This window comes from Delphinus delphis, chromosome 19 (genome assembly GCF_949987515.2).
Source record: "Delphinus delphis chromosome 19, mDelDel1.2, whole genome shotgun sequence".
In the NCBI taxonomy this organism is placed as follows: domain Eukaryota; kingdom Metazoa; phylum Chordata; class Mammalia; order Artiodactyla; family Delphinidae; genus Delphinus; species Delphinus delphis.
This window is the reverse complement of record NC_082701.1, coordinates 25,938,807-25,953,343: the sequence shown is the minus strand read 5'-3', so window position 1 is coordinate 25,953,343 and position 14,537 is coordinate 25,938,807. Positions and strand designations below refer to the sequence as shown.

The window sequence follows — 14,537 nt, the reverse complement described above, 5'->3', positions numbered from 1 at the left end:
ACAAAAAATGTTTGGGTATTTCTGGTACTTAAATGTAAAACCAAGTGTAAGGGGAAAAAAAGCCCTGAAACTGGGCTTTTTTTTTTTTTTTTTTAATTTGAAACACTTCACCCCTGTAAATAAGCTAAAAATCACATCCTGAACAAGATATTGTGGCACATGAAAATTATATGAACTTCGTATTTCAGTATCCATAAATGAAGTTTTATTGAACACAACCATGTTTATTCATTTATACAGGAGCAGAGCTGAGCAGTTGCAAAAGAAACCGCATGGCCTGCAAAGCCTCAATTATTTACTATGTGGCCTTTCACATAAAAAGTTTGCCCATCCAATATAGAGAGTAAGTATAATCATCCACATAAATTTCTTAAAAAGGCCTTTCATGCACATTCCATTTACTGGCTAAGGGGGTGGGGTGGGGGGAGGGAGGGAGTATACAGACAGCAACTGGGTAAGACCTCTCCCCCAAAAACCCTACCCTGACTTGAACCAGATCACCATCATTTTGACCTAATACATCCTGGGCTTCTACACAAGATTTTGTTTGAAGAGGTTCTAAAGTTAAATAAAAAGATTTGAAACTCAAAAACTTAGTTCATGATTCAGTACCTGGGCCAAAAATTATACTGAAATGTTGCCAAAGAGGTTTATCGAAGTGCTTAAAACTGGTATGCCCAGGGTTGGTTAAGATACAGATCTTCCCTCTTTTAGCAGGAGGATCACTCAAGGTCCTTTCAACTCTGATTCTAAGATAAGTCATCTCTCAAAAATGAAAACATACTTTTAAAGACTTCCCTACCCTCCTCCTCCTGAAAAGTGGGGTTCTACCATTCTCTGTCAGACACTGTCATAGTTTCAGAGATAATCTATAGATATAATTATAACTTCCTTATGAAGAAAATTAAACCTATGATATGCTGTAAAACGTATAGCATCCCAAGGCAGTCAATTATCTAAAACATATTAACCAGAAAATCACATATACCTGTTAGTTATCTTGTTTGGGATTCTGTTTGAGGGAGCGAGGCTATTAGGTAGAGAGTAAGCACCATACCACTCTACGTTGTTCACTTACATCCACATGATAATGAAGAGGCATACAATATACTTGTTTTACCTTAATAAATTGACTTCGGCTATCAATCAAAAGACATTTAATGTTCAAGTCTTATAGAAATTTATCAAATATGTTTAGACTTTAGATTTGCCAGACCAAAGCACTATACACTAAACAGAGAGAAAGTCAATGAGATCAAATTCCTGGCTCACTTGAAAAATTAACAGTGCTGTATGTAACTGATCTTCTCAGGTCACCTCAGGGAACAGACAACAGTCCCTAATAAGCAAAAGAGTGACCTGGTATTGATATAATATTGTCAGTTAACAGGCTGACAATTTCAATTCCCAAGGAACACAAATTATCTTTTAAGCCTGTATATTTTACCCACAAAATGTGCAACCTACAAACCTCATCTGAGGACAATAAATGTCAATTACTTTTTCATTCCTATTTTTAGAGCAAAAGCGCTAGACTTACACATATATTTGAAAGTAATTTTAAAGCCACCTTTCATAACATATGCCATAAATACCAAAACCTGATAACACTAACAGTGGAGAAAAGGAAAGCTGAATTAAAAAGTCATTCCTTTTCCACAGCTTAGTCTAGACAAAATATGCAACGGTATGTGACATTGCACTAATTATCTCAATAATTGTTTACTTAAGAATGGGGACAAAATAGTTCAGTTACATAAAATCTTTCTCTCATTTGCCAACCCCAAATTTATAATCTGCTATTGCCTCCTAATATTTTTCCCTTCCCAAGGGGATTCAAGATTAAAGAACAGCCTCTCCACCTTCCAATCTAGAATTAACTTACCTTGTATTTTCTACATATAAAACACTTGGATTTCCCAGAGTCATCTTTTAAAGGAGTTTAGAGTCAATAGCTCTGGCAGGAAAAACATAGTTAAGTGGTTTAACCACACCATAGTAGGGGACTTTTCTCCATTGGTATTTAATATATACCACATAAACTAAAGGCTAACAAAGCCTATTTTGAGGTAATTTATGTGACATCTTAAGACTGAAAATAAATTTTGAATTTCTGTCCTTTTCTCTACAACATAATCTTTTATAGGCCTCTTAACTAAATCAGATGATGGAATCGAACCAGCTAAGTAACAACAAAAAAAAAAAAAAAGAGAAGAAATGTAGACATCTGTACCTAAAAACTTACCTTGATCCTGTCATAGGACCTCTTCCATCCTTGTCATATCCCCCACGCCCTCTACCTCCTCCCTGTGACCCGCCATATCCTCTATTATCTTCTCCATACCTACTCACATCACGACGGTCATCTACAAAAAAGAAAATTAATACATACATATATAAACAACTTGAAATTTCTGACAAAGGCTTTCCACAACATAATATTAAATAGCTCTTTAGGTCACCTGTGACCTTCAGAAAATGGCACATGTACACAAAACTCAAATGCAAGTCAACATAACACCATCTGGAATTAAATGTATGAGACTTATATGTGTGTCAAATTCCATTCTACCAAAGTCAGACAGCAAAATGGTGATGTGGATATCACCATTTGATGTGATGATAATATGGAGTAGTTTGAGTAAAGTACATTAGGTACAGAACTCTAATAAATTAAAAGAATACCCTGATCTTAGGGACTTCCCTGGTGGCGCAGTGGTTAAGGCTCACGCTCCCAATGCAGGGGGCCCGGGTTCGATCCCTGGTCGGGGAACTAGATCCCACATGCATGCCGCAACCAGGAGTTCACATGCCACAACTAGGGAGCTGGCAAGCCACAACTGGGGAGCCCACCTACCACAACTAAGGAGCCCACAAGCTGCAACTAAGACCTGGTACAACCAAATCAATCAATCAATAAATAAATACTTTAAAAGAATACGCTAATCTTAAAAGTTATTTTTCATGTCGAAAATATTTCAGTGTAAATCAAACACAGACAAGGAATAACTAGATTTTCAAACTGAGAGATATTCAGTGAATATATTCAATGAAGAAGATATTCAGTGAATGAGCTTCCACTCTTATTCACTTGTTCATTCATTCAACTATTCAACAAATATTTATCGAGCAGGTACAAAAATGAGTAAGGCAGGACCTTTGCCCTTGAAGCATTCATTTTTATGGCTGATCAGATTCCTAAATATCATGATATATATAAAATGATATATATAAAAGAAAGAATGACTGGTCCTTCTTAGTTGAGGTTAGAGAAGGCTAATATAGGATCATAATTTCCTCAAATCACATACAGCACCAGTACCAAGATAACTGGTAGCATGGACTTCCCTGGAGGTCCAGTGGTTAAGACTCCGTGCTTCCACTGCAGGGGGCACAGGTTCGATCCCTGGTCAGAGAACTAAGATCCCACATGCCACACGGTGCGGCCAAAAAATAAAAAATGTTTAAAAATTAAATTAAATTATAAAAAAGAACTGGTAGCAGCAGCATTCATTGTCAAATGATCAGTTGACTGAGACAACAAAGGAAATTCAAAAACTCAGCCAGCAAAAAATTACGTGACCATCTGGAGTCTCCAAGAAGTTCAGAAATATCAATCTAATAAACTAATTTTGATGGACATGAGACAGAACATATGTTCAGGGTGACTCTAAATTCTTACTAACAGTTGAAATCTTCTGTGGGTCTTTTAATACAGAATTCAATACACAATTCTATGAAGGGAAAAATAATAGAGATCAGCATATCTTACCTTGTGTGTGGTGGCTGTAATTTTCCCTTTGTGAATGGTAGGATTGCTGGTTTTGATTATAGGAATCATGCTGCTGATCATAATTTGACTGCTCGGCATAAGAGCCGTGATGTTGATCATAGCCTGACTGCTGGTCATATGAATCTTGTTGACCATAGTCTGACTGGTCATATGAAGGCGCTCTTCCACCTTGGCTAAACAGAAATCAAGAACTTGAGCGATTTTACAGAAGGACTGTTTACTGCAGCAGGCTGACTGAGACTGATTGCTATAAGAGGCCTGCCCAGCTAGACCTCATCCACATTTACTACCCTTTTCTGGTAGGAATCATTTAGCTCTTTTATCTACAGAATCTTATCACCAATGGAATGACTTTCAAACAACAGTTCTACTATCACTGAAGAGGTGTCACATTATGAGAAAAAACACACACACCTTTGAAAACTGTAGAGAAGCAAGAAAATCACTATGGTTTTTATCATCTCCTTGAATTAAAAAAAAAATTAAAGATGACATAAAGTACAGTAATATGTCTGACTCTTTAACAAACATGACACAGCAAGTGCTGACTCCTTTTAATAGTTACAGTAAAAGGCTCTATCTCAGTTTTAACAACAATATTATTTAATAATATTTTGGGGACTATTTTCTTATCTTTAGAACCTTACCTTTAGTACATTCTTCTAAGCATCTTCAATAATAGTAAATTTTAGAAAATAGCAATAAATCATTCAAAGTTTTAATCTGCTGAGTAAGAGGAAAGAACTTGCTTTGTGTTGCCATTTTTTAACTGAAACAAAGTCTAACTACCAAATGAGACTGCTTTATTTTCTCTTGCAATTCAAAAAGAAAATTCTAAGTATGTTCTGAGCAATATGACTATTAATTACCTACTCTCAGGATGGGAATGTTGAAAGAAACACTTAATTGGATTTGAGTTCTAATGTTTACTCAAAAAAAAAAAAAGGTGGGGGGGGGACAAAAATGGCCTCACAACTTAATAGTCACATCTTACTCTGCATCAAATGATCAAAACAATCTAATAAAGATCGATTCCCCAACTCCCTACCCAAAGCACATCACAAAGGTCAGAACCCTAGACCTTCACTTTAGAATGACTGTCAAACCAAATCTAACATTTCTCTTTGGTCCACATTTATACGTCACATTACCAAAAATGCATCCTTATGAAAAGGTTCTCCTTAAATTTAAAACTAACCAGGCTTGAAGAGCCTTCTAATGTAACACGCTTTCTGGATAGTATTCCCTACATTTGTACTTTGTAAAGCACAGTAAAAAGTAAGTTGCTATTACTAAAATTAATAACAAGTACAGGCTCCTCAAATCAGAAAATTTTAAAAAAATATATAAGACCTGTAAAATTGCTAATATTCACCTACCTATATTAACAATTAAAACATTTTTTAGGGTATTTGAAATAAGTGCATAGGTTTTAGCACTTTTTTCTTTAATATTTTTGCCCCTGAAAAGGACATTAAATACATTAAAATGGTTAAAAAATAAAATGGAAATGAAAAGTAAGCGTTGATAAGTCTCCTTTTATAGGCAGGTTTTTATTTCATCTCAGGTATAAAGCAGAGGTTCAAATTTTACATTTTAACATTTAAATCATGTGCATTCATTTACAGCTAAACTAATTGTACAAATAATACATCATAAGAATCAAATATCAATATTGATAATCTCCACATTCTTTATAATACAAAACTGTGAAATTCATACACCATCAACACTTTTCTGGGAAAAAAAAAAAAAGTTTAAAGCTGGGACTTTGTTAGTGAAAGCTGTTTAATACCCAAAGTGTTATTTCCACTTCCCAACACCTCAGTACTTTCACTGTTTCCTTACCCTCCTGATGATTCCATGTTTTGCTGTGCCTGGTTATTATAAGATTGCTGGCCATATGAGCTCTGCTTTTGATTCTCATAACCACCATAGGACTGCGAATAACCTAAAGATTAAATAGATATACCATTTAGGAAAGGTTCTGATTTTAAATTTCTAAAACAGCAAATTTAACAAATCAGTCCAACCTGATTGGCTTTGTCCGTAACAGGAGTAGCCGCCATAGTTCTGCCCATATGAAGAATCAGTAGTTTGCCCATAGCCAGAATAGCTCTGAAATTTAGGTAAATACAAGTTTCACTGCATATTTAAGATTAAAACTATTTATAAAGAACTCAATTTATATTTAACCTACTTGTGGTGCTTGTCCATAACCTTGGCTGCCTTGATTTCCATAGGAAGAATAACTGTAAAAGAAAAGTGTACTACTTGAAAGAAATGTGCTAGAATTTAAAAGCTTAAATTAACCCTATCTTCCTTTTCAACTTTCAACTCAAATACAAGCTTCTTTCCTGAGAAACTGTTGATCTAACTACCTCTTCGAGTCTAAATTGAAAGGTGATAACCAAAGACTGTCAAAGACATAAATAAAATCATGCCCAGACCTCTTAAATGCCAAACACACACCAGAAGTTTTGCTTTGACAATCTCCCACAAATAAACAAAACTTCACCAGAGCTAGAAAATTCCAACAGAATTATGCTTGGATGGGTGGGAGGCTGGGGGTGGAGGGGAGTGACTACATGGTAGCAAGACCCATAATAAATATCTGAAGCAGAAAAATAATGACTCTTGAAGTTAGAGCTTTAATCAATTTAGCTGTGCTGTGACAGATTAATTTCTTCCTACCATTTGCCTTAAATTTGCCTCTAACATCCTAGAAAATGCACAGTGTGGCACTAAACATCCAATTGTTAGTGCCTCAGTAACGAGAGGCATGTATATCTTCAGAATACTATCATAGAACGAAAGTATATTGTATCTCCAGTGTCATAGCATAGGATGGCATAGTTTGTTGACTGAATGAATACATGCAGCTTTCTCGGAGTTGAACTTTCTTTAATTTTAGTGCATATAAGCTTTAACAAGTCAGAAACAAACTTTCTGAATATATACCAAAGAAAAATAAAACATATGCCAAAAAAAAATCTTACTATTTTAGAGCTATCAAGTGCTAACAGAATTTCTTAACTTTATAAAACATATTTCATTGAATAAAACATTTGCTAGTTGCCTACTATGAGGGTCTATCCCATGAGAATAAAAAAGTCAAATCAGTTTTGTTTTCATGAAGCTTAAAACTTGATGACAGAAGGTATCTGAGATGCTCTTCTGAATATCTCACACTGAGCTGCAAAACACTTATACTACAAGTGAAGGCTGTATTTCTGGTAAGCAAGAGAATCCTACTGCATGTATACATTCACATAAAAACAGACTTTTCTTTTTATTGTGAGCATGGTGAGGATGATTTTAAAAATGCTAAACACTTCTATCATAGTGCTTCAAGAAAATCCACTCCAGAAAAAACACATTTAGCATATTATATACAATCAAAAAAATTAAATGCTTTTTCTAAGCTGTTATAGTTCAACTACTTAAATCCTTTTAGTAATTGTTTCTTCTAAATAATTTCTTAAAGAAAACAATCTTTATAATACCTATGAGATTCATTTTAATCTCTAGGGGGCACCTATATTTACTGATTCAAACAGCCTTTTAAAAAAAGAAAAATATCTTACAGCACCTATGTACATAGGCTGACTCTTTCCCCTTCACAAGCTAAGATTTAACTCTTTTAAGACGTCAAGATACCAAAGCTTAAGAGGAAAGCCTGACTAAATTTATCTTTTTTCTCAGCTCTACTCGTTCATGGTATTATTGAAATGTACATATACTTTACCTTTGCTGCTCACCCCCAGACTGACCGTAACTTCCGGAATCTAAAACACATAAAAAGAATTTTTGTCTTATTTAAAATTAGGCTTCCCTCAAAGGCTGACTTTAGCTCTTACAGATGAAATGTGATAAGAAAATATCATAAACTACAGAAAGAAAAACTAGAAGTTAAAAATACAGTGCAAGGAAAAATCTGTGCCAATAGTATTAGCTATTTACAGTAACTACAGCTTTGAAAACAACTACTCTACAAACATGTCCTGATGGTCACAAAAACCAAGTGAACAAATGAGAAACAGTCAGTGAAAAACCCATCCTTTCAACAAAAACTCAAAAGCTCAAGTTATATTATCTTTTTTTTTTTTTTTTTACTTTTTTTATTTTTTTTTTTTTTGCGGTACGTGGGCCTCTCACTGTTGTGGCCTCTCCCGTTGCGGAGCACAGGTTCCGGACGCGCAGGCTCAGCGGCCATGGCTCACGGGCCCAGCTGCTCCGCGGCATGTGGGATCTTCCCGGACCGGGGCACGAACCCGTGTCCCCTGCATCGGCAGGCGGACTCTCAACCACTGCACCACCAGGGAAGCCCTATATTATCTTTATATATAAAAAGATATCTGTTAAAAAAAACTAATCAGGATCAAAAAGGGGAAAATGCACACTCTAAGATAAATCCCCAGGATTACATTCACTTCATATCCTTGCCAGCCTAACATATACACCATTCCCTTGGATTGGATTGGATTGCTTTGGCTGTCAGCAGCAACAAAAAGATCTCCAAAGACTTGGTAAAAGCAGCTAAGCCACTTGGTATATACCGACTCAGCAATACTTACCTCTAGCTTCCCTGTTGGCAATAAAAACTACCAAGGAAAAAAAAAAACTACCAAGGAAGGCATGAGTTGAGTAATATACGTCAAAATAATAATAATAATTTGAACTGTGAACTTTTCTCAATACTTTAAAGTGTCGGTTATTCCAAAAATTTTTGAAGAGGCTCTACCCTCTAGGCTTCTCCTCAGAGTCAAATGAATGACCTAATTTTATTAGTGATTGAGTAAGAGAAGAATATCATATGAAATACTCTTTCAACTGCAAAAAAATGACTGATAGTCTTCAACTGCTATTAGGCCCAACCTCATCCAATCTGAATAAAACTATTTGATGTTGAACAGCTCTGAAAACCCGCCAAATATCAAATTACATCAATGACTTTTTCATTCAATTCATATAAAGCTACAATATGAAAACACTGTCACTGGCTGTATAAGTGGGTGACATCAAATTTGCCACTTTTCTACAGTAGAGATCTCCAATCAGACTGAACAAGAATTTTTTTAATCCTTAACTACTAAAATATTGAATGAAATCCTGACACAAACTACTTCTTTTATGAATGTGGACATAAGGCTACCTGAGATGAAAAAAAAAAATTGTGCATCACTGCCCATAATAATAATATGACTAGATTTGTAACTAACCAAATAAGAAAAATATGAAAAGAATACAGAACCTAACTGGCTCATAAAGAGATTAGATGCATCTATCAAATGGCAAAGGAAGTTAGTTTCAACCAGTTCAGAAACTAAAAAGGATTACTGTGGGAGGAGGGGGTGTATGAATAAAACAAATATACATACACTGGGGATGCATGAAGCTTTAAGTTAAATTATATCCCAAGGCAATGACGTGGGTTCTCCCAGTGACAGAGTGGAGTCCAAGACCTTATTGTACTTTGGCTCAGGCAAAAATTATAGAAGTACACAGCACATATGTCATATGACCCTGGCTTAAATCTTATAAGTATCAGAGCTCTTAACTCAGTCAACTTCAGCTCTCTGAAACTGTAAATCTGACTTCTTTAGCTGGCTGACTTTAAAACTCTAGAATATAGAAATAAGAGTATTGACCAACAAGTCGAGCTCTTAGTGAAAGTAGATGTTTTACATTCACCAGAGAAAATCAGTTTATAAATGTTATTTATGGCATTTTAAACAACTGCTCATTATGAGTACTTGACACTTGAGCCTTGTATCTGGGCCCATGAATTATTTAGAGGTGCTTTTATTTCCAAGTGTATAGGGTTTTGACACTCTTTGTGGTTTTGTCTTCTTATTCCATTGCAGCCAGGAAAGGTATTTTCTGTACTATTCCAGGTGTTTGTTAGGATTTGCTGTTTTTCGCTTTTCCCCTTGGTAAACACTTTTACTTACATAAATGTCTCCTATGTGCTTGAAAAGAACTGTATTATCTAAATGTTGAAAGAATTCTGTAAATCCGTAAGATGATGCTTGTTAGTTCTATTATTCATATTCTTACTCATGTTTGGTCTACCCGATCTATTACACAGAGTAGTATGTTTAAATTTTTTTTAATTCCCTGTTTGACTCTGTATTTGTCAATTTCTTTCACTGAGTGTTTTTTTGCTTTCTACACTTTGAGGCCATATTGTTAAAGCACATAAAAGTACAGATTTACAGCTTCCTGGTGAATTTCCCCTTTTTTTTCTTTTTTGAATTTCCTTTTAACATTACATGAAGACTATCATTAAAAATGTCCAAACTTTATTTTGACTGGTAATGTAACTAAACAATCTTCCTTTTGGTTGATGTTTGCCTGATTAATATTTTTCTATCTCTATACTTTTAACACTTCTTATTCTGAGGTTTTAGGTATGTCATTTTTGAAAGCATACATCTAGATCAATTTCTCCCAATGTGAAAATCTTTGTCTTTCAACTGATGTTTTCATATTTTTATTATTGTTACTTTTTATTTATTCCTACCAGCCTATACTAGACTCTCTACTTACCAGGGTCTTTTTTTTTCAACTCCTTAACTTCCTTCTATTGGATTTTCCTTACTCCCTTTCCCCCTCTACTGCTTTGGAAGTTAGACGTTCAAATTCTGTTCTTTTAGTAAGTCACTATTCATAATTTAAAGAGTATGTTCAATTCTTAACATGCATTCTTGATAAAGTTCAAAATGATCTTCGACCTCCACTAGCATACAAGAACTTTAATGCTATAATGCCAATCACAGCCTTCACCTATTATTTTGCTTCCACTTTTTCTTTCCGTTATCTTTTGCTTCCACTTTAAAACTCTAGATTCCACACAGTCAATACTTTTTATCTACTGCATTTGCTTCCTCTGTATCTTTTTGCATCCCACTCCTCCCTTTCGGATTTCTTTTATTAGTTCTTTCAGCAAAGGCCTGAAAGTGGCATTCTTAGTCTTTTATTTGCTAAAAAAGTCAAGGTCAAATGTTATTTTTCCTCTAAATTCCAAAGATCATTTAGTGGCTTCTTAAAACTTCTAAGAAGTCTACCAATCTTACCTTTTCTCTATTTCCTCTGATAGGTCTGTCACTGGTATTTCATAACCTGCAGTTTCACATTTATGTATCTAGGTACGAATTGATTATGTCTCATGTTTGAGACTACTGCTTCTTGATCCATCAATTTTGGAAAACTCAACTACCTATTAATTCTTCACCATTTACTCCTTCTCGAACTCATATTAGATATATGACAGGACTTCACAATCTATTTCCTATACTTCTTAAAATTTCAATTTTCATCTTTATCCTTCTGAACTGAATCCTGGGTAATTATATCTATTTTCTACCTCACTAATTATTTCTTCTGCTAGGTCTATCTGCAATTCAACTTGACCACTTTTTCCATTTCTAGAAGTGACACTTGATTCTTTTTCAAATCTACGTAACCATTTTCCACGTCTTGGTCTTAGGGTTGATTACTTCTTTTAGGTTTCCAATAATTTTAAACACATTAATACTCGCTTTCAGACTATCTATTAGGGATTCAAATGCCATTTGTCACTCTCATTTTGGCGAATTGTCTTCCAGAATTCTGCAATGTTTTACTGTGAACTTATGTTCTGCAAGGCTTGTTTTTTCTGTAAGATTCCTCGTGACCTAGGCTCTGAAATTTCCTCAGAAAAGGTTTTTCGTTTGTTTTTACTAGAAACCCCAAGGTTACTGTCAGTCGAGAACCAATTTTTATGTTAAATTTCTTGGCCTGAGGTTCCCTGGACCTCATAACTAATCTAAATGTACACCGAAACTGTATGAAGCACAGGTCCCAAGTTACAAATTCTCAGGAAAAAACTTTTTTCCCTCACTCAAGGCCCAGGCTTCCTTGTTATCTCCTATCCTGGTACAAAGGTTTTTCTAGTTCATTCTTTCAATGAAGATACAGTCCTTTAAACATCCAGGTTTTATGTAAGGGTTCCCATTACACGGCTCTAATGGTCTCAAGGCTGCATCTCCTGTCCTTAGTTATTTCGGCAATAAACTCCAAGTCTCTGAATGAGACCTACACCCTTCTCTATGCCTACCATGCTGGCTTCTACTTCATTTCTGGCAGCAGGGGCTCGCCCTTTGTTTTATGTAAGTTCTTGCATTTTTAGCTATTCGTAGACAGAGGATTTACAAGTTATCTTAGTCTGCCATAGTGCCAAAAGAAGTTTCTTGACTTCGTAATTTTTATATGTATAACTGATATTAGATTTGATTTTAACTTCAAAGGTGTCAGATAATTCACATTTGTCTGAGAGTCTGACTCACAATATTTACAACTCTGATTTATTTATTATGTAAACATTTATTTTATTACGCTTATAAGTCTGTCCTGTCAGGCACCTGTAGTGGCTGAGTCAATTTGATAAGTTAAATTTACAATATAGTTTGGAATGTTTAAAGGACTTAACTAAACTTAATGCCATTAGTTGTTTAGGGGGGAGTCAAAAGCATTATTCCTATTTTTATACAAAGTCTAAAGTATTATTTTTATACACAAATTACAAAATGTACAGAGTATATAACAACACTAAGTAGAACTTAAAAGATTCTAACTCTAATTGACTTAATGTAGAAACAAGCAATTATTAGTTCTTTTTGACATGAAAGTCAATTTTGATGTTAAAAAAACTCAAATTACAAAATGACAAGTAAGTGCTGTCTTGGTAATTCTAAAGACCAGGGATAATGGATTACCCAGCTCACACACTATTATGACACACTGAAAATCCTGGATCTTACAAACGGTACAGTTCTAAAACTTAATTTTCCATAAAAGCTACCCAGTCCTACAAAAATAAGCCACTGCTTTAAACCAATAATTATGTCAAAAATCGAGACAGGTCAATGGTTTTTAATGAGCACTGTATACACTGAAATGGTAAATTTCTGCATGAAGGTGGGAGAATCTTAAAAAATTTTTTTTTTACATCACGGATGGGTTACACACCCTCCTGAGTGTACTTCTATGTACTTCTGTGGAGCTTTACCAGACTTCATTCCAAATTATGCAGCTGGTAAAATATGTACCAATGTCACCTTTGGGGTAAGAAATTATTTCTTGCTTGAGCAAGAATTAAAGATACAAATTCTGTGCAATTAACAGCCTCTTACATCAGGTAGATGCCCCTTCCCCTTAAAGATCAAACTTCTGGCTTAACATCAATGTTAATCTAAAGAATGTTTATCATTTCCCTGTCCAACCATTCTTGCTAATTTGGTCTCCTCTCAGCCTGCTCCTTCCTTTTTGTCACATATTTCCACTATTCTGCAAAACTGGATTACCTGGGGTGGGGGGGGGGTGTTTTTGTTTTTTTTAATATCAACAAGTTCTCCCTTAAAAAAATGTAAAATACTCTGCCAGCAGTCATTTTCATCCCAACCATATGGCTTTCAGGGACGTGTTCTGCTTTTCCACCTGAAAAGTAACATGTAATTCTCAGGATGGTTCCTAGCAAGTGGGGAGCCGGGTCTTTCTTTGCAGCCTGCGATGTGCCCAACAACAGAGGGCCTTGTGCGGCAGCTTGGACTGCTAAGTCAAGAGCAGACCCACGTCCCGGACTTTATATTCTACTTTCGCAAGACCTAAACGGGCTGTCCTGATAAGACCAAGGCCTCTTTTTCTCTTTCACACAACGGGGGTGCCTCTGTCAATTTAAAGTGCTTGATGGAAGACTGCCTTTCCTTTGGTCTGTATGTTTCAACGTAAACGCCACAGGGACCTACAAGAGCCCATCAATAATAAACAGGGCTCACTTTCAAGCGCGTGCAGGAGATAAACAACTGAAGAGGTGAAGATGACAGAGAAGGGTGAAGAGGAATTATACGCAAGCACCCCCATCTCGAATCCGGGAGGCTGGTGCGGAGGGAATGACGACATGTATGTAGGATTTCGTGTCAGGCAACGTCGTTTAAAAGGGCTCCCAGAGCGTCAAGGCCCCCACCTGATGAATGGGTGAGTCAGGAAGGCCCAGCTCCACGTCACGGATGGGGAAACTGAGGGACGAGGCGGCGAGATGACTGGCCGGAGGCCTCGCTGAAAGATCTGAGGCGGAGCGGAGAACCAGAAGCACCGATTCTCTCCGGCCGATGCTCTAATCACGGGCTCCCCCCGCCCCTGCGATGGCGTAGCGGCCTCCGCCCCCCGAGTCACACACCCTCCCCCGGGAGCAGCACGTCGCCTCGGGTTCCAAGGACAGGGCCAAGAGACCGGGCTCGAGGCGCTCCCGCCGGGATTTGCAGACGGAGAGCGTTGGGAGCGTGCGTCCCTCCAGTCCAACATGGCGGCGGCAGCGTCCGCCCCCCCCCCCCCCACACCCCCACCCCAGCCTCCCTCAGGGCCGGAGACTTTCCCGCGGGGCCCTCCGGTGGGCGGGAAGACGGCCCAACCCCGCCAGGCCCCTTTTCGCCGCTGCCGCTGCTCGCTGAAAGTGTCACCTACCCGACATGACTAACGGCCGCGGCGCAGAGCCCCCACAACCCGCAGAGAACAAGGAATACCAGAGCCAAGCGGGGCCGTACTGAAGGCGGCGCGGCGATCTGGCCCCGAATGCGGGACTTCGGCAGCCAATCACAGGGCAGCGGGCGGTACCACAACGCCACGGCTCGAGGGGTGGCTCTGTGCTAGACCAGAACCCAGAGGACTTCAGAATCCCCGTTCCCCCCTCCTCGGACGGTACCAT

The 14,537-nt window shown here is 37.2% G+C and overlaps 1 protein-coding gene across 1 annotated transcript in view; it reads right to left on the bottom strand.

The window, feature by feature from the left end:
- Window positions 1-14,537, bottom strand: part of TAF15 (TATA-box binding protein associated factor 15) — a 29,287-nt gene extending 14,750 nt beyond the window's left edge. The window contains exons 1-7 of the mRNA XM_059996977.1: window positions 14,297-14,537; window positions 7,542-7,581; window positions 5,994-6,045; window positions 5,827-5,911; window positions 5,642-5,744; window positions 3,773-3,966; window positions 2,246-2,366 (exon numbers count right to left, since the gene is read on the bottom strand). Coding sequence (XP_059852960.1) covers window positions 2,246-2,366; window positions 3,773-3,966; window positions 5,642-5,744; window positions 5,827-5,911; window positions 5,994-6,045; window positions 7,542-7,581; window positions 14,297-14,537 — 836 coding nt within the window. The remainder of the gene's footprint in view (window positions 1-2,245; window positions 2,367-3,772; window positions 3,967-5,641; window positions 5,745-5,826; window positions 5,912-5,993; window positions 6,046-7,541; window positions 7,582-14,296) is intronic.